A 24,182-nucleotide genomic window follows, 5' to 3' on the forward strand; every position below is an offset into this window, starting at 1 on the left:
AATGTCACACTGCCTGCAGGAGGAACGCAGCCAAACTAAAAATGAAAACAAAAAAGGGCCTTGTTGAATAAGTGCCTCCAAGTATTTGATTTTAACCTTGTTTAACTGTAACTACAGTACAATATATATTGCTTTTTTCAATTTATTTTACAAACACAATACAAAATAATGAGTACTTGCATGCAATAAACAAACTTTATAGACTGAGAAGTACTTTTAAATTTCATAATTATTTTCTCATCTTATGGTTTGCCTGCTCAATGAGGTCCAGGGCTCTGGCAGCCTGCAGAGGTAATTACTCTGCAGAGAGGAAGCTGAGTTGATAAGCATGAGAGGGGATATTACAATCCCCGCTGATGGATTTTATTAATAAATCATTAAGTGATATGCTTTCAGAATGAAAAGTATGATCTATAGCTCTGTCCAGCTGCTGTAACTGTAAGAAGAATAGTACATAAAAATAGGTAAGAACTACATCTTAGTGATTTAAAACTTCCCAACATTCAAAATAGACGGTGGAGTAGAGAAATGAGCTGTGAGATGCTTTGGTTCTGGGGCTGGTGGACCTTGTTACACCGGCTAGAATGGCAGCGGATCATCTCCAGCAGCTGTGATGGCTTAACGCCACGCAGCCAGATCTGATCTGACATCGGTCGTTAAAGTACAGGAGGAGGACATGGAGTGTCTATTGTTTTTTTCCAGCCTGTATCAGCTGTTGTCAGCACTTTCTCCACCCAGGTCTGAAAAGAAGGAAGAGTTACTTTTACCATAGTATCAGTACTTACATCCTATAAGCATGACGCAGATGGAGAAGATCTTCTCAGAGTTAGTGTTTGGCGACACGTTTCCAAATCCCACACTGGTCAGACTGCTGAAGGTGAAGTACAGAGCTGTGACGTACTTGTCTTTGATGGAGGGTCCCGAACCTGGTGAGGAAATGTTACACAAATATTGTAAAAACATTTTTTGTTTAACAGCATGACAGATGGTCACTGATGATTATTCCACAATTAAATCAAAAAGCACATATTTGATATTTATGAAGCATGTGTTTTAAAACTGAGCTGACCAGTGCAAACTGTCACAGACAGACATTTCTAACCAGTGTAACTACATTATTAATCCTCTCAGTACCTGGGATGGAGTCGTTGAAGTGTTTTCCCAGTTGGTCCCCCAGCGTGTGAAGCCAACCAATCGAACCATTCCTCTCTACGCTACCGATGGCATACCTTGGAAAAATAACAGTTATATGAATGTACAGTCTATATGTAAGAGTTAGTAATACTTAGAACAATGCTGCTACAGTAGATAATCACACTAAATTGGTTTTCAAACTCTTAATAGAAAAATTACAAATTTTGAAACTGTTCAAATATCAATTTTCTGTCGAATCAATTTGACTTAGAGTAAGACGCCTACAGTACACCTCTGTGCACAAGAATCTTAATAATTACATATATTGTAGTGCTGTCACTTAAATATGTTATTAACGGCGTTAAGACGTTAACGTTGTAAAGTTTACTTTTAAAAAGTGGTTTTGGTGGAACCAAATGGTTCCATTGACAAGACCAAAGTGATCTGTGTGTTTTGTCGTTGTGAGCTATCATCGCAGCACGTCCAGTCTGAAATACCACTTGATGGCCAAACACACAGCTGATGCGAACTCTCCACCCCCTCGACAAAGCCAGGCGACAATGGATGATTTTTCAATAAAAACAACATTTGCACAAAGCAAGCTGATCCACTTTTCCGTGTTGATAAGAGTATTAAAATGAGAAAAAATAATGGGACAAAAATAAATCAAGGGACATTTAGAATAGATAAAAATGTGCGATTAATTACAATTAATTGCGAGTTAACTATGACATTAATGCGATTAATCGCAATTCAATATTTTAATCGTTTGACAGCACTAATATATTGTATTGACGATACTGTGACTCCAGCGCCCATATAATAGCAGCTTTGGTGTATGCAGACAGAGACATGATTATTCCCACATTACTCCTTTATCTGAGTCTTATGGCAATGTACCAGATGCAGGCCAGCCAGTGAGCGATGAGGGCGAAGGTGCACATGAGGAGGAAGAGGACAGCTGCGCCATACTCCGAGTAGCGGTCCAGCTTCCTGGCCACACGCACCAATCGCAGGAGACGCGCAGTTTTCAGCAGACCAATCAAAGTGGTGGTCTGATGGGAGTGGGAGAGATGGAGAAAAGCAGAGATAAGGTGTTGTAAAGCATGGCAGAAAACAAAGTCCCTTGGCTCTGATATCTCCTCACGGCGTTCCCACCTGCTGTCATCCTGTCATCCTGTCATCCTGACACACACACACACACACACACACACACACACACACACACACACACACACACACACACACACACACACACACACACACACACACACACACACACACACACACACACACACACACACACACACACACACACACACACACACACACACACACACACAGCAGCAGCAGTGGCCTTGTCCCGATGTGATTCACTGTTGTGGAGGTGGTAAATCCTGACTCCCTTTCATTACTGTGGGCTGTCTACTCCCTCTCTTTTCTACTTGTATTCAGCTGGCCCCCTCCGTGTCCATACAACAAATAAATAACAGGCAGATTACTGCGCTGGCAGCAAGCCTAGTCCTGCTCTGTGTGTGTGTGTGTGCGCGTGTGTGTGTGATTATGTGCGTGTCCTCACAGTAAATAATTGATGTCTGCTGAGGAAAATCTCCACTTTCTTGGCTCTGTGGCCCCTTCCAGACAGCATCAATGAAGTGAACCTTGGCAAAGCTCTCCCCAGGCTGTATTTGAATGTTGGGGAGTTTCCACATTCATCATTATTGGCTTGTTGGGTGGCTTAATCCCAATACATAACTTATTTTTTATAACTTACATGCTTCACATTACTTAGATGCATTTCAAGTACCGCTTACTCTGTCAATAGAATTACGCTGGGCTGAGCTGCTGTGTGGAGTGATTGGTGGTTTTCATCTTCATTATGTGGGAAGTATCATCAGAGGGCTTCAGCAACCTACAGTGGAACTCACTCACTCACTCCCTCTTCCTATAACTCCCACCTCTTCCTCCAGACACCCACCTCCCACTTCCTTAAATTCTCCAGCCAACGCCTCCATCACATCACATCACTCTCCTACTGTTCAGCAAACCATAGAACCTTAAAGACTCAAATTTACACCCAAATCCTGTTTCATCATGCAGAGTGCTACTCAGTCTGTCCACCTATATGCACGAACAGTTGTTATATGTCTGTTGTGACTTTGTTAAACAGAGACAAATAACAAATCCTCACACTGGAGAAGCTTGAAGCAAACAATGTTCGGTACATTTCCTTAACAAATCATTTAAGTGTATGAATGGCTTTGTATTTGTATTGTATTTCCACTGTTTGAAGAGACTGTATTGTAACTTAAAAAATGAGACCTTTCCTGGTTTCTCAGTTACTTATAACAACCTGTAGACTGACTTCTATGTAAAGGACTCTGAACAGTTTTTCTCGGAGAATCCAAAGGATGTGACGTTGAAGTGCTGACTGATGCCTCTCCTGTCCCCGCCTGAACACGCCCTTTTCTCGTCCCCAGAGTCAGATTCGTGGTTGGACTAGCTGTGAATCACCTCTGTACTGTATTCCATGTCATGAAACTGGCCTTCAACGGCCTCGGAGGCTGTGGAGGCTCACTCACTCACGCTCACTTTAAGGCCACCGGTGTCATTCATAAGAAGGATTTTCTGAAAATTCTATATTGTACCTTTAAATAATTAAACAATTATACAAAATCAATATAATCAATCAATATAATTCTTTAGTGATTTACTCATTTTCTCACTAGCATTAGCATTTGTACACTGCACTGAGTAATGTTATTTTGATGCTCCATCACAGCTAACTGCAAAAATCAACTTTCCCATGGAGATAATTAAATTATGAGACAAAAACTACACCACATCTGCCTCTCTCTGTCTTCCTCATATTCCCCATCTTCCATCTCCCTGCCTACCTCTCTTTCTCTTCCCTCTTTGTACATTTCAGTTCCTCATCTCCTCTTTATGGCAGACACGATGTCAATGCAGCAACATTTCTCTCTTGCTCTCTTTATCCCTTGTTCTCCCTGACACTTGTCTCGTCCTTTCCTCACACCTTCTCTGCACTATATAAAACATATATAAGCCAACCGTCTCTCCCTCCCTCCATCATGGCCTACCTCCTCTCCGTTGCGGTAGATGAGCAGGTCGAAGGGAATAGCAGCCACCATGTCGATGAGGAACCAGCCTTTGAAGTAGTGCACGGCGATACGCACCGGGTGGCTCACCACCTCATCATTAGAGTTCACATATGTTGTCCTGGGAGGAAGAGTACAGATTATAGTAAATTTACTGACAGCAACTTCTTTTTTACCAATGCTACTACCAGAGTTTCTTCTTTTACAACCAACACTAACAACAGATTAATGAGGACAGAGCACTGCATTGTATTTACTACGCCTAATTCGACTACTGCTACAACTGTTTCTACTAGAACGGATAACACTGCTGCTATTGTTACTATTACTGGTACACTGTATATAGATGTGTCTAAAGTCTGACCTGAAGTTGATGAGGATGTCAATAATGAACATGATATCCACTATGAGGTCCACCACATTGAGAGGAGAGCAGGAGTAACCACAGTTCTGCATGGCTACCTCTTCCTGAGAAGTCAGAAGAGAACAGAGAGATGTGAAAGGGAGAATACAGAAGAGCAAAAGACGGGAGAAGAGAATTATAATCTAATGCTCTAAAAAATAGTTGTGTGTGATTACCTCCTTCAAATGGATTAGTATTAAGGGTGTCAAGATCATTTGCATACATTTGTAGACACAACATGAAGAAGTGACACAAAAACAGGGCTTTCAGCAGGATCCAGGTGCTTCAGCACACAAATCAGGAGTAAACAAAAGCTATAATAGCTTTTATTTTACAAGGAACACACTGTCCTGAGAAACTCTATCTACATTTATTCAGCACTTTGGAAATCCTGTGTGAAATATTACTTTATTTATCACTGTTTGCCAGAAGACGTTCTGTCAGTCAAACAATGTTCTCACAGTGGGAGCACTTTCTGTTCTGCTCTGTTCATTTGCTGTTGAAAGAAAATGTTAATGCTTCAACTACTGTTGATACTAACTCAACATTTACTAAATGTGTTCACAATAAAAGTGTTTAGACACAGGTATAGCCCTTTATTGTGAAATTACACAAGTAGTCCCAACAACTAAAATTATTACTCTTCCATTTACATAGCAACATCATTTTTTTGCAGCAGTTTTGTGTTAATATGTGTGGCATTTATTCAGTTTGAGAAATTCCACAATCTCTAGAAAAATAAATAAAATAAATAAATGATTGTTAAGATTGTTTTCCAGTTATCAGTCAGACCCTTGTATTTCTAGGAAAACAGATAACAATAGCAAAAAGTGTTGGGTTTTTGGAGAGTGAATTTCCCCACATAAGAAATCATTTCGATTATATATTTTATTTTGTTAGTAAACGTCAGGACCAAGGCACTTGCACCGGGGAATTACCTTACTGTAAGAATCGGAGACCAGACTAGTGAAATTAGCTAGTGTTACAAAAATGAGGGAAACATGTTTGATGGAACACTTTGTGAGGTTGAAATTATATATATGCAGGAACTTTAGCATGTAGTTTAGCTGTTTGATTGTTTTGTAAGCACAAAGAAAAAAGAGAGCCACATAGGGGGGAATGGTTGGATAAAGAGGGGTGTGTGAATATGTGCAGAAGTGTGAATATGTGTATTTGTGTATTTAATACTTATTTGAGACCCATTAGACATTGTATTCTCATGGATCTATGATGATAAAAGTGTAGTCAAACTTGTAACTATACAATATTGTGTTTTAGTGCTGGAGCAATCAAACACGAAGTCTAAGGACTGTATGTTGAATACTGTAGATGTAAAGTCCTTCAAAGCACTTTTGTGATTTGTGACTGGGCAACATAAATGACACTGACTTGACTTGACAGCAGGCAGATTAATGATTCTATTCCTAGATGAGACCCCACCTGGTCGTTGAGGAGGAATGCGGCTGAGTAGGGTGTCAGGATGGCGGTGTAGATGACCAGCAGCAGGATGAGCCAGTCCCACACCGCCTTGAAGGGGCTGTAGTGCAACACCGTCCACTTGTGGATGCGAGGAGCCTGGAGTTTGTACTCTGGCAACACATCTGCACCCAGAGACAGCACCTGGGTAGAGAGAGGGGGACAGGGGGGCAATCAGACATCGAAAAATAGGGGACAGATGAGGAAAAAGAAGAGGGAAGAAGGAAAGAAAAGAGAAAATGTGGAGAAAAGGGGAGGGGAGAAAGGAAAAATAGACTATATCACCATGAGACTGTGTACATAAAGCAGTCCACCTATATGCACACACATTTGCACACAGCTGAGTGCATATAGCAGCTCCATGAAATATACATCAACTTCAGTGACATGTGTGCTGCGCTTACACACTGCTTACAACAACAGCGTTTTGCAATTACAGGGATAGAGCCAGTGTACACTGAGGATGAAGATGACGAGAACTGTTCTGAAGGCGCTGACCCTCTTAAGGTTTCCCTCCTAGGCACTGTGTTTCCCACATACACATACACACATGTTCCAGATATGCAAATACACAATAATGCATACATGTAGACACATACACATGTGTACACACAATTAGCAGCCATGATTTCAGTCACATCCATTATTTTTTCTGTAGCAGTGGCTCTGACACAAGGGCTTTGACTCTAAAGTGACAAGGAACTGGATATAACCATGTTCTAAATGCATATATACAAACAAACACACACACACACACACACACAGACACACAGACACACACACACACACACACACACACACACAGATCCAGTTCCTTCCATCTCACACACAAACACATTAAAACCCAAACACACACCAGGAATGAGATCTTGGGTATTATGGAGCAGTTCTAAGTAGCTTTACTTGCAGTAATGTATTCCACCGTGCACTGCACTCGCCCTGGACGAGATCAGGAATGAATCAGTATAAAGAGGCATTAGCACAGCCTGCCTTGTGTCTCTGCTTAATAGAATCACACAGTGAACTGCAGAAGCTGAAAGAGGAAAAAATTCTCAGCATTAGAATGCAAGTGACAAAACCAGACGTGAGTTTGACCTTCTTTATGCACCAATAAACAGTAGAATAACTGAATGGAGAAATACATTATAGATAAGGTGGCTTATTGTGCACAATACTGTTGCTACCATGCTGTCACTTGTATCAAAATATAGGGGAAGACCTTACAATGTGATGCAATCCAATACAACACCAAAAACTATGGCATCTCAGACACAGTCTAAAAAGAAAGAAGCTTTACAAAGATCGGAAGAAATGAGAAATTATTATGAGTTATTTCTGTACTCCAAGAAACTCCATCTCCCTACTCCATGTGAAATAGGTAATTATGGACTTTTTAAATCCCTGTTAGGTATTATACCCCGTCTACAGCATATATGACCCCTTAAGGTCCCTAAAGGGACGGAAAGGGATTAGAACAGACAGAGTTAATTTTAAAATAAAGCATTTGCTATATTTGGCTGCAAATCCATCGCAGTCTTTTCGCCTGGGTTTTCCGTTTTTTAAAGCTATTGAAGCTCTTCAAAATGATTCACCTTACATCTATTCTGTGTGACCGTGTAGGATTTCACAAACGATTGCTGTAAGCGTGGAGCAAAAATTTGACACCGGTGCAGCAGACCAACAGACACATTTGTATGCAGGTAGAGTTGACCTATGTTTGGCCTGGGAGGCAGTGACAAGTTCCAAAGTGTGTGCAGTGTGTACCAACTGAGTGAAAAGAACAACTCATACACTGAATTAAGTCAAAGAAAACATATCAGAAGCGATGGGAGACATGGGTTAGTGATTCAGATACTACACTGAGTTCTGTATTCCCTGTTGGCACACTTCCTTCACCTCCTCTCACCTCTGTGTGTTTTTTTCCTGATGCATTCCATTTAGCTTTAATTACTCCACTTTCTCTTGTTCCTGTTTCTTCCCAACCTCCTCTTGACCTGCTAAATCTCTTCTATTCCAATTTCAAGTTTTCTCCCAGCAACCCTCGCTCCACCTTTCCGCCTCCTTTTCTTCATCCACACAGCCAGCAACCCAGTCACTCTTCATTCACCCTGTCACCTACTATCATCCCCCTGCCTCCTATCTCACCTTCCTTTCTTTTCCTGCTCTAAGGGATGGTTTTTTTTATCCCTTTGGACTTGCTCTCTCCTCCTCTTTTTCTCTTTGACTCTGAGTTGCCCTTCCTCCCTCATGATTTTATTCCCCCTCCTACGTTCACTATCACTCTTCTTCACTTACTATGGCCCGATGGCAGACTATATTTATGTACAGCACTTATGATTAAACCATCCCTACAACACGTTATATAAGAATCTGATATCCCTCATTCTCTCTGTATTTCCTCAGGAGTTGTTCTTATAGATGCCAAAATTTGGCAAGATAAGATTTTCTTGATTTATTATAAATGAGCAAGAAATATTTCAGTGTGTAACCGCTCTGTAACTGAGCCAGCTGTTTCATATCTTAGCCAGCTCTTCAGAATTCTGGCTCCTTCACAGGCTTTATTTTCAAGTATTTCTGTATTTCTGTATGCAAGTCCCTTCATGCATAAAAATCAAAAATTCTACTGGTATTTCGTTCACAGAGATACTACAATACTTTCGCTTCTCTTCATAATTGTATTAATTACCTAATAGATAATTACTATACTATACTTCTGCAACTTTAATCATGGTTATCTTGATCCTCCATCTCTTCTACGGAGAACACTGTAATGTCTTTTTTGTGTTTGTGTGCTAACAATGCTAACATGCTGACAATGTTTAACATGTTGACTCGACTAACTTAGCAATTTAGTAAGCTACAATTTTCTAATTAGCACAAAACACAAAGTAGAGCTGGTGGAAAGTGGAGGTTTTTCAGGTGTTTAACAAATTAAATGTTGACCTGATGATGGTACAAGACCTGCTAAAAGATAAAAAGTCAGTGGATCACCAGAGTTATTACAAACTATCCTAGGGAAAACACAAATTCACCTAATTTCATGACAATCCATTCAATACTTGTTGAGATATTTCATTCAAAACCACAACAACAATCTCATGGTGGAGGGAAATTAGTAGAATGCGTCCTCTGGGAAACATGAATGTCAAAAATACAATTTTATGGCGATCCATCCAATAGCTGCTGAGATATTTCAGTCTGAAACAATGGTGGAAACAACCAACAGACCGTAGACCAACACTGGAAGGCCTAAAGCTGCTAGCATGGCTAAAAACCAAAGAGACTTATAATGGGGAGAGTTACAGTTTTAAATAACTAACTTTCACAACCTATCTGTACCTGAATTCGCCCCTTCATTACCACTTTACACTGGTTAAAACAGGTCAGTGGCTTCCTCAGCATATGTTGCTTTTAAAGCTTTCCAAAGAGCTGTCAAGAAAAAACCCAAACATAAGCTAGCTTTTCTTATCTAATGTTTTATAATGATGGAGAAAAGCTGTGTACATGTGTATTGTTGAAAGAGTGTTTATATGTATTCACTTTTTACATCAGCCTGACAACCACCTACTCCCACCTCCTACTCTTTCATTTCCTTTTCTTGGTCACAACTGAATACCTCCTTAAACAACCTTAACACTAGTACATTTTCTGTAATTATGAAACATGACTTTAAACGTCATCAAACATCAAACATAAAGCTTATTAGTTGATGTAAAGCTCATCAGAGTTTCTTGGGGTCTACATGCATCAGTAGGCTTAAATAAACTAAATAGCTGAGGGGCTGATCAGTGTTAACAGCTGTGAGAACCTTCCAGAGCTTCCAGAGCCCTACGCCCCCATCAGCTGTTTCCCCCCAATCTGTATCATATTTTTAGTTCAACAGATACAGTTCTCAATATAATACATGCAAAAGAGTAACAAGGTTAGAAAGGACATAAACATACACTGTGTACACCACAGTTATCAAGATGCTGTATTATACTGTGTTTATTTCACATTGCTAGAAACCATTTGTATTTCTATCCACACCTGTCTTTCATTACTGAGTAGTTTAACGATTTTTTGGGTTTAGTTTTGTTCAAGTGTGTGAACTTCTTCTGTCATGCTGGCTTTGTGGAGCCAAAACCCTCTTTTGCTTCAGGCACTGTGCTTTGTTGTTTTCTGAACAAAGAATCGCCCACAGTGGCTAACTGGGGACAGTTGCTGCATTCGCATATAAAAATTGTATATGTCAGATTTAAAAAGTGAGTAGATTAAAAAGCAGAAAGGGTATCATCTTTTGCTTTTCTGCCCTTTGCCTTTTTGATTTCACGCATTTTAAGGTCAAGAAATGACACTAGAGATCTAGCATTATCTCAAGTGTCACTAACACATTTGTTTAAGCAAGTGTGAGCACACGCAAACACTACTTGCAAACATACACACCCCTACAGTTCAGTCAAGTGCCCCTCTCAGCTGTGCGTCCCCTCCTGGAGTATCTTGCGGGGTTATTTTTAGCCATCTGTGTGAAACTAAAAAACATGGCCACAAGGACTGTTAAAAGTGCAGATGTCAAGACACATTTAAGTGCAGATAGGGAACAGTTGTATATGAGGACAGCACTGGAGGGTGAAGACTCGAGGCAAGGGGGGGTTCAGTTTACAGAGCTGAGCGCCTGTGCTATGAAGAAGATATGTTTTTCTCACTTCACCCACAACAAGCTGTTTCTTCCTGGCGTTAGCCTACAGAGTGGAATCCCCGGTCCAGCCGACGGCAACGTCATCAGAGAAGTCTGCACTTCATCTTTGCCAGACATAGACAGTTATTCCTGAAACTCATGGCATTTGCTTGGACTGCATCTGACACACTGGGTCACGTTGAGTGTGCTGAATGTTCTCAATTTACTGCTTGGATTAAAACTACTGAAGAATTGTACGAAGTTCGATATTAAGTGACCAACTGAAGTCGTGGCCAGTATAGAACAGGGTAGATAAGGACAGAACAGGATTCTTTTTTTAAACAAAAGCCAGATTCAAATACAATTTAGGTTGTCCATTAGACTGTTGCAGTGTCAGTTCTACTTTATGACACTCAATGGTTTAGAGTGACAGGAGAGCAGATAAGAGGACAAGAGGAGATCACTTGTGACAAGATATAAATCAAATTTAAATCCAAAATGTCAGATACATGGTATGTACCTGCTAAACCATCAAACCTGTCATATTCTCTTAACATCCTGCAATGTCACTATTCAGTAAGATGACAGCAGAATAGACCGAGTGCATCTAGCTGAAGCCACAGCATGAACATAAAGAACAAACATGAAGGAAGCTGAACTTCCAAATATGGTTTGTGGGCTGGTTGGGTCACAGAAGAGACTGCACCCAAAACATAATGACATTTATCTCATACCAAACAATAGGCTAATATGACATTCAGAAATAATGTTTTCAAGGTATAGTAGGCCTATGTTGACCGATGTGATTTTCCCTAACGCCTGCCCAACTCTGCCTCTGATTGGCTGGTTGTTTAGGTTTAGGCACGAGGAGTGGTGAGATAGTTAGGGCTCGAAAAAAATTTCAGGATCAGGTCCAATCAGAGGCAGAGTAGGGGCAGGTGTTCCCATGATTAGAATTTTGTTAAAAGTTACTCAATTATTCTGTTAGAAAAGGTATAGTAAAGGTATAGTAAATACATTTTAATATATAGAAATGTAAATTTTATTTTGATCTGCTTTGGTCAATTGTTGCCACTGTAGAAGTGGGCGTGTTTTGGAGCTACAGTTGCTTCACTGCCATCACCACTAACTAGGGATGGGGCCGATCCGATCCAGTATCGGTATCGGGACCGATACCAGCGTAATTCACGTATCGGAATTTCCCGATCCAACCTGCAGATTTCCGATATCCATGAGCCATGTGTGCGCTTTAACGTTGTCTGCTGAAATGACTCTACAGGTGATTCCTGCCGGCCAGTCTGCTAGCTGGCTGCAAACTGTGGAATGGATTTCCTGAACGGAGGTTCGGCTCAATGAGACACAGAGTTATGAGACACGCCCCCGCTCAGGAAATCTATTCCACAGTTTGCAGCCAGCTAGCAGGATAGCATTGAGCAGCACTGTGGCTAGCCAACATGTACGCTGTGTGGAAATACTTTACACTGGAAACACCGCAGAGCAAGACAGCAAAATGCAATGCTTGCAAAGCCTTAATTCAAGCGAGCGAGCGTGTGTTAGATGTTAACACTTATTGCACTTTTCTTATATTTCAAGACTCAAATATTTGACATTTTGGGAATTTAATAAATATTGACATGACAATCAATTTGAAACCCTTACAGTTGTATTTGTTTTCAGAATGGGATTCTTCCTGTTAACAGGATTTCCTGTTTTTCTGACTTCCTTTTCTGACCTTACACTTGCCTCATGTTGCCTTCTGGGACATACATCCATACATACCTACATATCATACTTGCCTGTTGAGAGGAGTTTATTCATATTATCTCATATCTGATATCAAAAATAATGATAATAATACTATTAAAGCATACACAGCTCTGGTATTGTAATAGTACCGGTATCGGCCGATATCCAAATTCAGGTATCGGGATCGGATCGGAAGTGAAAAAATGTGGATCGGTGCATCCCTACCACTAATACATTTTAATATAAGGGGCATGGTTTGTAGCGTCTGCAAGGCTACAGATAGACCCTTCTCCAATAGAAAGGTAATCTATTCTGTTTTTTTGTTGTTTTTTTGCTTTATTAAGAATACTGGAGTGATGGAAAAGAAAATATGACATTTGTTTCTAGAAATCTTGATTACTACACACCACTATGGGCACCATAGATTTTTAAAATTGAAAGAAGTTGAAGTGGCTTAAGAGTACATACAATATAGAAGGAAATTAAAAAAAGATTGAGAGATTAACAGAAGGAAATGACAAACAAAGACAGTCAAGTGTTTCACACCTTATACGGCATCTGGCGAGACTCCTTCCTCTCTCAGTGGAAGTGATGAAAGATAAGGTTAATTGTTTGTTTAAGGGAATAAGTGCTACAATTACAAAGCAGCACAACTAAGGACAAGGTTACAGTGACTGAGTTTGAAGTTTAGGAATCTGAAGGTGATGACTCACCTTTTCTTTTTTCCTTTTTTTTTTACAGGCAACAAAGTTTAAATAGCACACATTCACACACCTACACCTGGGAGGTGTGCAGTACTGCTGCAGTCCTATAAAGGGTGATGACTGAACAGCCAAAGCCACTTCCATCATTAATCTTCAATCAAATCCTCTATTGGTGCAGAAGACTGAGCCACAGGCACACACAGCTGCAGAGGTGCATTTAGAACGTTTTCCACACAAAGTTGCCAAATCAAAAGGTGAGTGAAGCTGGAAAGTCAAATTCCACCTGAACAACAAGCTTTCTGTATATTTTGCACTTAAAAGAAGTTATCTCTTGATACAGAATTTGGAACAAAAGTGCCAGCGTCACTTTGTGAAATGTGGCAAAAAGTAGAGATACTCTACATCATCACAGATGGGCATCCTGAGAATTTTACAGGCAACTCATGACTACACAATAACACTACTTAGTGGTGCAAGTTGCATCTAGCTTTGAAGGACTTCCTTTAGTTGTGTCTGATCAAAAGAGGTACCAGACAGAATTTAAAAATGTCTCTGTCAACCCTCCTTAGAAGTGGATGACTCTATGGGACCTTTCAGTTCAGCTCTCTGCAGTCACACTGTGGCTTCTATCAAACTTGACACCCTGCCTGATGAAAACTTTGTGCTGCTCTCAGAGGGGAGTGGACAAAAAAATGTACATGATATGAGGTTAAAGGCAGCTGAAGCCACTCAAGCAGTACGCAGCATCCATCTGCTTAGTAGGGGTGTTGATGGTTTTGGGAGGCTTCCACTTCTCGCATTGTGTGAGATTTATTTGGCAGGGATGCTTGTGTAGATGGGTGTAAAGTTAAAAAACAAAAAAAAAAAAAAAAACAATTACAGTCCAAGCATGCAGACAAATGGATACAGAAACTCAAGACAAAAAAAATCCTCTGAGCTCAGTTATAGTGATATTTCTAGCCAGACATTAATTACCATCTTTTCAATTGGCTCTTTGTTCCAATTTAGAGTGAAGGAGTTGGACCGAGGCAATTTTTCAATCAACTGCATTCCAACTGCTTAAAAACATCATGGGAGTGTGTGTCATATGAAAAGCCCTCTTCACTTCCTGTGGTGTTGTATCAGCCTCAGGAGAGTTGGTCTAGTTAAAAAGTGTTAGATAGTTTCAAAATTGAGGCACAATGTCCATTTTTATCTTCAATGTCTGGAAAATGAACCCACATCCCTGAAAGTGTGAAACCTCATACACACATGCAGACACATGCTCACTCTTTCATAAACATGGACATCTAGCAACACAAACACAAACATTTCACTCAGATCCTGCATGGTATACTGGCTGCTGAATATTTTCAATAGGAGATCAATGGTTACCAACTGCTCTTTCCTACTGAACACACACATGCACATACCAGTCTCTTTGGTCTTAAGCCTTGAGGAGGAGGAGTCAAACGACTGACCTCCTATCAGCCTCTCAGCGTGCTGGAAACCAAAAGTGACTGCTCATTAAACAGACTCTTGGAGCGTACCGTATGTGTCACACACACTTTGGTTCTGTGTGTCCACTTGTGTGTTTAAGTATGAGAGGGAGTGTGTGTGCATGTATCCAGGTGTACATGTGCATATGTGGTACAGGTGTTGGGTATTACTGCATATGTTAAAACAAGTTGTATAAAGCTTTTTGTGTCTCCAGAAGAAGCTGGGTAAAGTTTGACAAATGTTCTCAAGTGATGTTACTTGAGTCAGTGTAAACCTATTTTAACTCTTGAACTCTCTTTTTTTGTCTTCATTCCCTTTCTGGTGATAGATTTGTGATGTATGCAAAACTGAATTTCATTATAATGTGGATGTGGGAGGTGACAAGACAAAGGTTGTGTTACTCTATTGTTTTGCTATTAATTAATTCCCATACTGAGGAGTGTTGGAATGTGTGTGATGTGTGTGTATACAGGGTAATGCGTTTTAGATTGCCTATATGTAAACAAAACAGAAGCATGTTAATAAAGGTTTTATTCCAGAAGCTTGACTTGAGAACAGCACAAGAAATGGTCAGTTTACGTTGTGTAGAGACTGATAAACGACCCTGCACTTATGAACTGATCCTAATACTTGTGTTTGTCTTCTAACATAATGTCCTATTTGTATTTTTTAGATTATCTTTTGATGTGTGTAAATGAATTGTTTATGTGTACTACTGTATGCATGCTAGCTTGCCTTGAATTGTTCTTTGAGGGACGAATAAAGCGAATAATTTAAGTTTACTAATACCGTGCGATATGCACCCCCCCCCCCCCCCCCCCCCCCACACACACACACACACACACACACACACACACACACACACACACACACACACACACACTTACTCTGTTGTGTGTATGTGTGTACAGAGCACTGCCTCAGGGCAAAGCGTGAAGTTACACCAACACTTCGACATAATATGGATTTATTTTAGGAAATGAAACAAAGGGATGGAGGGAATAGGAGATGAAGAGAGAGAAATAAAAAACAGCTAGAGTGCACACAAAGGAAAGAGAGGGGGTGCGTGTGAGAGAGGGAGCTAGGATGGAGACAGAGAAGGATGGAGAAACAGAGCTGAGGGGGACAAATATACAAAGAGAAAAAAGAAAGAGTGATAAAAGTGAAGGAAGAATAACAATGACACCACTGTATAGCCCTGCTGAGGACGGTTAATGTGACAGTTACTCTCATTCACATACACACAAATGTCCATTCTAAAATAGAAAATGTTGGTGTGTGCTTAAATCTGAACATTTGGATATCTACGGCAGCTCAGAGTCTCTGCCAACTTGGAGCTGAGCTTTGCCACAGCACAAAAACACTGAGATCATACTGCTCCTCTTGCTCACAAACTGACTGCATACTCTCACTCTTTATTTCAATATATTCTCATGCCTAAACAGACTGGAAAAGATGGTGGTCGTGGTTGAAAGAAAGCATTGTTGACAGTGAGTGGGAGACACAACACACACAGCAGTGTCAAAGCCAGCATATTCTCGCTTTACTCTTGTTCACTGTTTGTTTTTGTTCATCGTTCCTTCTTTATACGTTATTCAAATAAGCAAAGTAGGGATCTTTTGTGTCATAAAGCTTACACAAAACAACTTATTAAGCAAAATACCTGTGGTTCTCTGCCCTGAAAAGGTACCATTTTCCTGCTACTTTTCCAACAGATTTCTTCAATTTTCTCCAGTTGCGATGCTTGGAAAGCCTCAGCAAGCACACTCAATACTTCACAATGGACAACTGGTCAATATTTTATACATAGTTAAACAGCACTGCTTATTCATGTCCATACTCTGTATTAGAAAGAGCCTGTCCAAGCAAGCACAATGTTCAAACAGCAGTGAAAGAAGCACATAAAAATTTCAGAGGCTTCAATTTCTACTGTAAACAAAGCAGCCTGTGAGCCACCAACACTCAAGAGCACACGCTTGTTATTTTGGGAGCAGTATCTGATTGATACCCATTTAATAATGCAATATCAAATCATGTCTGTTTGGTAAAGGTGTATATGTGTATGTGGCTCCTGACTACATCTACTGAATGACAAACATGGCACACAGGCACACCACATTTCCACCAAGAAAAAGCAGAGATTTTATTTGGATCTGGTGAAAAACCAATAAAATTGAAATGCAGTCAATAATGCCAATAATCCAACCCACCTCTGGAGGAGGTTAGAAACACATCTGGTGCCCAAAAATGACCTCTCCAGTGCATATACTGCACGGGCACTAATGTAAGTTTTTGTGCAGAAATCTATCCAGAAAGAGCAAGAATCAAACAGGTGGCACAGAGTCACATGCTTGTCAGAGAGGATTGTTAGGATGCTGGAGGACAGAGGACAGGTGTTCACTGCCAGCTTCAAAGGATGGAAATATTCCGACAGCGAATGATGTGCATGTCAGTCTGCATCCTGGCATGACTTGGAATGCAAGCTTGGCTTCCACTGTGTTTACCAAGAAACACACTTTAAAGCCAGCTGTACATAATCTGGGTATAAGATGCATGCTTACATGAGGTGTAAAGGAAAAAGCATATACACTGACACATACTGTACAAGCACCCACACATTTAAACACTGACTTTCTTTCGTTCCTTCTCCTGTCACCCTGAACTCGACGCTGTCAGCTTAATGGATTAATCCCATCCCAACCTTTTCTCAGCCTTATTCAAACACTTACGTTTCAAATAAAGGTCTTGATGACTTATTTTACAACACTAATACACACTCTGCTGTGCAGACACACCACTCACGGACACACGTGAGGGCTTAAGGTTTTGACGCCGGCTGGGGGCTTTATCTTTCACCAAAAGACTAGTGTGATATTAATAGATAGTGTCAGCTGATAAGTTCACAGTCAGTGGACAGAGCAGCCACTGTCATCTGGACAATGCAGAGGGGAAGGAATACTGGATTATTCTAGTAAAATATAAATTAATCAATGCACAAAAATCCACAAAAGAAATTCTATCCTTGGATTCTGTGCTGTTAAATCCAAAGTCAAAGCAACCATTAGTGTGCAAGTCATAAGAGAAAAGTATCAGTTTCTTAAATACTGAAGGTTGTTAAAAATATTATACAAAGTTTCCACAATGATATATGATGTCAATATAGGCACTAAGTAAATCCAAGGTGACTCTCCTCTCTATTATCAGAGATGCTGCAATGCATCTGTATTTTCCATGTTGCTGGATGAAATACCAAATAAACAAACAAAAACAAAAAATGTAAAAAGGGAATAATAATCTCCAAGGAGAAAGTAGTTGGGATTTTAATTGGTTCTTATCCCTGTTTTGCCACAAAGCTGCTCCATTCTTCCCGATAAGGGTACCTCTTGATTTGGTCTCTAAATCCTCTCAGCCAGAGCAGCACCCTGTCCTTTTTCTGAAGTAGCAAAAGAGCCTTAGACTATTTGTTTCTGAGGCTGTTATCAAATGACCTGAACCCGAGGTCTTTTTTCTTCTCTTTCATTCTTTATTTGGATTCATTGTACCTGTTTTTCCAAGGTTTTCCAAAATGTTCAAAACAGTTCTATTCACTGTTAAAGCAATGGGTCAATTTACACTGACAAAACATCTTGCATTTATGTTAAGATAACATCTAAATCTACCTCAAATGTCAGTTTTTGTTTCTTGTTTTTTGCTGGCTGTTGGATAAATATAACGGATATAAACTAGTCAAGTTAAATCATTTAGAACAAAAACAAAGGAGACAGAGTTTCCCAGAGACACAATGGGCGTCAGTGATTGGTTGTTAGTTGCCCCTATTCACAGATCATTCACATTTGTGTCTGGCTGATGATTGGTTGACTGAACCCCACTTACTGACTGAATGTAGGGGGGTAGCCCAATGGGAGCATTTTTTCAGCAGCACAGATGCTACTACATGATCATAGAAATATTATAGGAATATTATAGGAACGCTTCAGGCGGCAGTGTGTCTCTATGATCCTCTCGCTGCAATTACATGTTGCTGCTACTTCGTCATTTTGATCATTTAGTAATCTTGTAGACTCTATAGAAGTAATCTTGTAGCTACTATATTAGTATAGAACTGAGTATTTATAGAATATAGATTAATGAATATTATAGATCCTAGATGAAACTGACAGGAGGATGGGACTGAGAGAAAAAGGTACAATACACAGACTACTGATATTACAGAGCCATGGATTCTAACTTGCACAAAGTTCAGTCCAGTAAAGGATCAATGATCAACTAAACCACTCCTCTGCCCCTGCACTCTCTCTGTTACTGAGGGATTTCGTTTGTGATACATTTTTTACTTTTCAATACTGGAGATTAAATTGACAGGAAATCGTCAGCCTTTACATAACAGGCCACTGCACATGAGTCGTTTTAACATAATTTTGGTCATTCTGCTAACAGATTACATCCTGCCTGTAATCCCACAAAATGATGTATTTAGCTAACGACACGCCACTTGCCTTTGGAAATAACACTACGTTTCTCATTAGGCTGGCATGCTAACATTTACAACAGCTAAACAGAGTTTCATCCACTCTTTACTGTTTTGCTGTTGTGTTGTGATTTTCTAAAAGGCAAAAAAAAATACACCACCCTCCAGACTCTTTTCAAAGCCTGACAGACCTGCCGTGCCTAGTGACGGTTGCTAGGCTATGATTGGACAATAGCTGTCTGGGGGAGATTTGTCAAATGGTCAAATGGTAGTATTAAGTAGTAACTACTTTAGTGTCAAAACTGGAGATAACCAAAGAAAAAGACTTCCTGCAGTTCCATCTGTATGGGTATTCCTAAATCTGTGTGTGTGTGTGTGTGTGTGTGAGTGTGTGTGTGTGTGTGAGAGTGTGTGTGTGTGTGTGACAGATATCTGCCTACCACCACGACTGGCTTCCTGGCTGACCTTTTTCTCTCCAGCTCTGACAGTTCCCATTAAGACATAACAAAGGAGCATATTTCCTCAGCCCCGATCTCTCTCTCCCTCCATCTCTCTCCTCCTCCTCCTCACCGCAGCCTTCTCCTCCAATATTCATCAGCACCATCAGCGCTTAGGGAGGTTGCTCCCTCTCTCTCTGGATATCTTTTTCTCTCCATCTCTCTTTGTCTTTGTCCCCATATCTCTCCCATGATCTAATCTCGCTCCATCTCTGCCTCTCTTTTTACCTTTTCCGAGTCTTTGTCTTGATCTTTTTCTGCCTCGATTTCTCCGTTGCTCTATCCATCTCTCCCTCCCTCCAACACAGAGGAGAGTTGAAATATAAATGCAGCAATGAACAGTACACAAGCAAATGCTGTGGGGCTGCCGGCAACACACAAATGCAAGTGTTAATCTATGGCACAAGGAGACTTCTGAGTCTTCAGCGTCGACTCTCTGCTTAAGTTTTTAATATCTTCACTCTCAGTCTGAGAAACCGCTTTCATCTATTGGTATTCAGACTAGACATAGGGTGGCCTTAAGTCCAGAAACTGCAGTTCAACAAGAACCCATCGGGGGATTTAATCTGTCTTGACGAAAGCAAACATCCAGGAGAGATCCCCTTCATCACTTTCTCTGAGACGTTGTTGTATTATCCAGGTTTGCAGAAAAATAAATATATATATAAACACGTCTTATACTTCACATTCTGTTCACATAAAATGATCCTACACTGACTGCGGAGTACACATTGTGCAATATTGATGGGACTTAGAGCAGAGCTATAGCTGCTGTTCATGTGGCTTTAAAGGGATCAGAGGATGCCATCATGCATTAGTTCAAACTATGGAATCAGGCCACTTGAATAAAAGAGGCTGGTGTGTGAAGCCACAGAAGGACATACAGATAAATTAAGACTTGTGGCATGTTCTATTTGTGTAATGAGTTTTGGAAACATTTTATGTATTTATCTGCCCATACACATTGTATGATTGTACTCTGTTCTGTTAGTACTTACAGCAGAATTCCTTTCCACTGCATTCAATGCATTTTCCTTGGCAAATGAGTGGTAGAAGTCAAGAAATGTTATCAAAACAAGCCAAGAAGTCAGCAAAGTTTTGTCATGCATGCATGTGCCATGGTGTCAGGATGGATATTTAAGGTCAAACCAGGGCTGTGGGTTTTAATACACTGTAAAACCTCATTCAAAACTATGTGATGACCATAAAATACTTTTGGGATATAGAAATAAAATTTTACTTGACAGGTCACCTGAGACGGACCTTTGAGTTCAGATTCTGTTCACCCAACGGTCTCCAAAGGTCAAGATTTAACGTCTTTGTTCAGATTTTTAATAATTCTTGTGACATCCTATTAATGCTCTTTTTATTCATGCTCTGTCTACAGTGTATGCATACTGTAGACAATGCATATTGTATTCTAAAAACCAAGAGATATATGGTTTGAGAATTATATCCACCGTCATCCCACAGAGAGGTCAGCAAGGAAAGCAGGGCAGAAAATAGTGGAAGGGACAGATAAAAAGCTTCGGTCCAGTGATTTCCATGGATGGATGTCCAAATAAGAGCTGCATGTCCTAGCAATCATCACGTACAATCCATTGTTGGACAACTGTGTTTGCATATGTGCAGCCATCGCACTGAATGACAGGGTGTGTGTTCATAAGCAGGAGTTCACAAGTTCACAGTGAAAAAGATCATCTGTGCATGTCAGTAAACAATTGCATGCATGATGACAGACATATAAATCGGTACGTTGTGGGCGTATTTACAGTAGTCTGCTCAGTGAGGCTGAGAGAAGGGATCACCTGTGACATCATTTGTAGCGCACACATAAACACAGAGGCATAAAGAAATGCCCCACACATACACGCCTCGCACACACAGACACACAATGCTCACATGTCCTGTGGTTCCTGTGCGATTGGTGCATGGGTACAAAGCTTGTCTCTTTGTCTCACAGCCCATTGCTTCACTAAGCACCATTGTAATTCACAGATTATTATCCAAGTCACTGATATCCCAGAAACACTTGGTGCTGATCCACACACAGATTCACACATTTCTCTGGTCTACATAGTGTAGATGCATGAATGTACATGTGCATAATTGAGCCTGGAAAGTCATATAACATGATATATATATATATATTTTCTCATATAATCAAATCCATGAAACTGAAGCTGTTATGTGGATGGAAGAGGCAATAACACTGAACTGCAGTGGTAGGGCAGGATGAAAGGGGACAGTTAGTGTTTTTAGGAAGTGTAAAGCAGGTGAGTTGGCTGCATTCCAAAAGGCTACATCCACATCCATTTTCAAGTTCTAGGTCAATGACACATATTATAAAAGGCCAAACTTCTATAGTGCAGATTTCTTCCATCAAATCTAACACCTGTCTGTCTATACATCCTGGTTTACATAACTTTAACTTTGGAATAATAAATCCTGCAATTACATCTGTCAGTGGTCTGACAACCTTTCGTTTCACAGAGCATAAATTGCACCTCTACAGAGATATGAAAATAGATATTTAAACCACTCAGATCATGTGTGGCATAACCGAGTTTCACAAATGCATGAGATCATGTGGTGAGTTTAAATGTGGCAGAGGATGATGGTGGGATGAGTCATTTCAGTGCTGAGAAATCTACTGGAGTGTTCACAGTTTGACTTCAGCTACAGCAGCAAAAGAGAATGTTTTGATATTTGTTTCACACATATTATGTAAACTTCCCATGTGCTGTATCTGTAACTGACACAACAACAATGGCAGTCCTACTTCACTGAGGTTGAACTGGATCTTTATTGTATCTTTCTCCCTTTTACTTTTAATGTAAATATTTAACAGCAGCGATTGACAACATACAACCCCTCAGTATTCCTGAAACACTTAATGTTAAATCCAACCCAAACCACCATTTTCACTTGAGTATAATTCAATTCAATTCAATTTTATTTGTATAGCACCAATTCATAACAGATAACAGTTATCTCACGGTGCTAGTATACCATGACACAGCAGAAATTCACATTACTAAAATAGATTTGGGAACTGTTTGGAGGTGATTTCACTTTCAATTTTATACATGGGATGCAGGGGGCAGCTGTGGACAGACTGCGATGGCTCAGAACCCAAACTGGATCTTACCTGCCAGCCTACCCATCTACACCTTCCTACCTTCCTTCTTTCCTCTTACATCCCCTCGCCTTCTCTTTTCTTGTTTGTATCACAGAACCACAAACAGCTGGCTATGGCAGTGGGACCACAGTTTAATAACATGTTGAGTATCACATTATCTGACTTCAGGGCCCAATTTTGTGTAACATTCAAGTGATGCTTCCTGGTGGGAAAGTCGTATATTGGATAATCCCAGCAGCTCATGGAATCAACAATCACCTTCTCTTTCTCTGCATCCTTCCTTCCCCCACTTCCCCTGCTCCTGTCCCCCTCGCCATCCCCTTTCTGTCTCCTCTCAGCAGAAAATACAGCTCTCTCACAGTTGGGTGACAGGGGCGGGTGCATATTAAGTCTTCTCACAAGGTTTCTTAATCCCAGCCAAGGCGAGTTGAGTCAGGAAAACATGCAGAGGAGATATCAGTGAGATTTTTCCTTTTACTGAAGCTTTGCCCACCATTATCAACACCTCCCCTTTGATAAGAGCTAAGCTCCTAATGATGAATGCACACACACACACACACACACACACACACACACACACACACACACACACACACACACACACACACACACACACACACACACACACACACACACTATTCAAGCATATAGAGTAAGCACATGTGAGGAAATGAAGAGTACATATCCCCAGACAAACCAAGACTTAACTGGAAAGCACCCATATACAACCAACACACACTCCACACCATATACAAATGAAGTATAATTAAGTTAGAATGGCTGCTCATCCTAACATACAGTACACTGGTAGTTGCATTTAATCTTAAGGTCAACACTCGATTCTTCTAAATAATTCTACTTGGGGAAAAAGTGCAGCAGCAGTTCCATTATGTAGCAGGAAGTGGATATCTACACAATGGCTACTGACTGTACACACTCATACACACACATTTCAGAGCTGGCAGGGAGAATAGTGTGTCTTTGCAAATCGCTTCAGGCATTGTTGTAGAGTACAACATGTGTGGGAGTCAGGGAACGCCAGAGTTACACTACCTCACCCTCCCTCGGCGTCCTGTTCTCTTCATTCTCCCTGCATTAGGTACCAGGGTTTGCTTTGTCTCATTGAGGTGTATGTGTATGGGGACTGCATGGACTGGGACCGTTAATGTGTTTGTCTGCAGGGCGCACTCCCCCCTCAAGGCTCTGAAGGATCATACTTACTCTTTCCGAGTATAATTTAGTCTAGTTTGTTGTTATAGTCCTGGAAGTGAAGGTCTTGCAATGTGATAAAAAGTTTTATTTCACAATAATTCACTAGAAATGGTCCAAATAAACTGGATGACAAAAACCAAAACTT

The 24,182-nt window shown here is 40.4% G+C and overlaps 1 protein-coding gene across 5 annotated transcripts in view; it reads right to left on the reverse strand.

The window, feature by feature from the left end:
• Window positions 1–24,182, reverse strand: part of kcnh2b (potassium voltage-gated channel, subfamily H (eag-related), member 2b) — a 236,421-nt gene that overhangs the window by 18,330 nt on the left and 193,909 nt on the right. For all 5 annotated transcript variants that reach the window (XM_051411274.1, XM_051411273.1, XM_051411276.1 and 2 more), the window contains 6 exons: window positions 6,097–6,276; window positions 4,618–4,721; window positions 4,236–4,374; window positions 2,035–2,189; window positions 1,135–1,229; window positions 786–926 (listed from right to left, as the gene is read on the reverse strand). In XM_051411274.1, coding sequence (XP_051267234.1) covers window positions 786–926; window positions 1,135–1,229; window positions 2,035–2,189; window positions 4,236–4,374; window positions 4,618–4,721; window positions 6,097–6,276 — 814 coding nt within the window. The remainder of the gene's footprint in view (window positions 1–785; window positions 927–1,134; window positions 1,230–2,034; window positions 2,190–4,235; window positions 4,375–4,617; window positions 4,722–6,096; window positions 6,277–24,182) is intronic.

The sequence above is a fragment of the Dicentrarchus labrax genome, unplaced genomic scaffold, assembly GCF_905237075.1.
Source record: "Dicentrarchus labrax unplaced genomic scaffold, dlabrax2021, whole genome shotgun sequence".
Taxonomy (NCBI): domain Eukaryota; kingdom Metazoa; phylum Chordata; class Actinopteri; family Moronidae; genus Dicentrarchus; species Dicentrarchus labrax.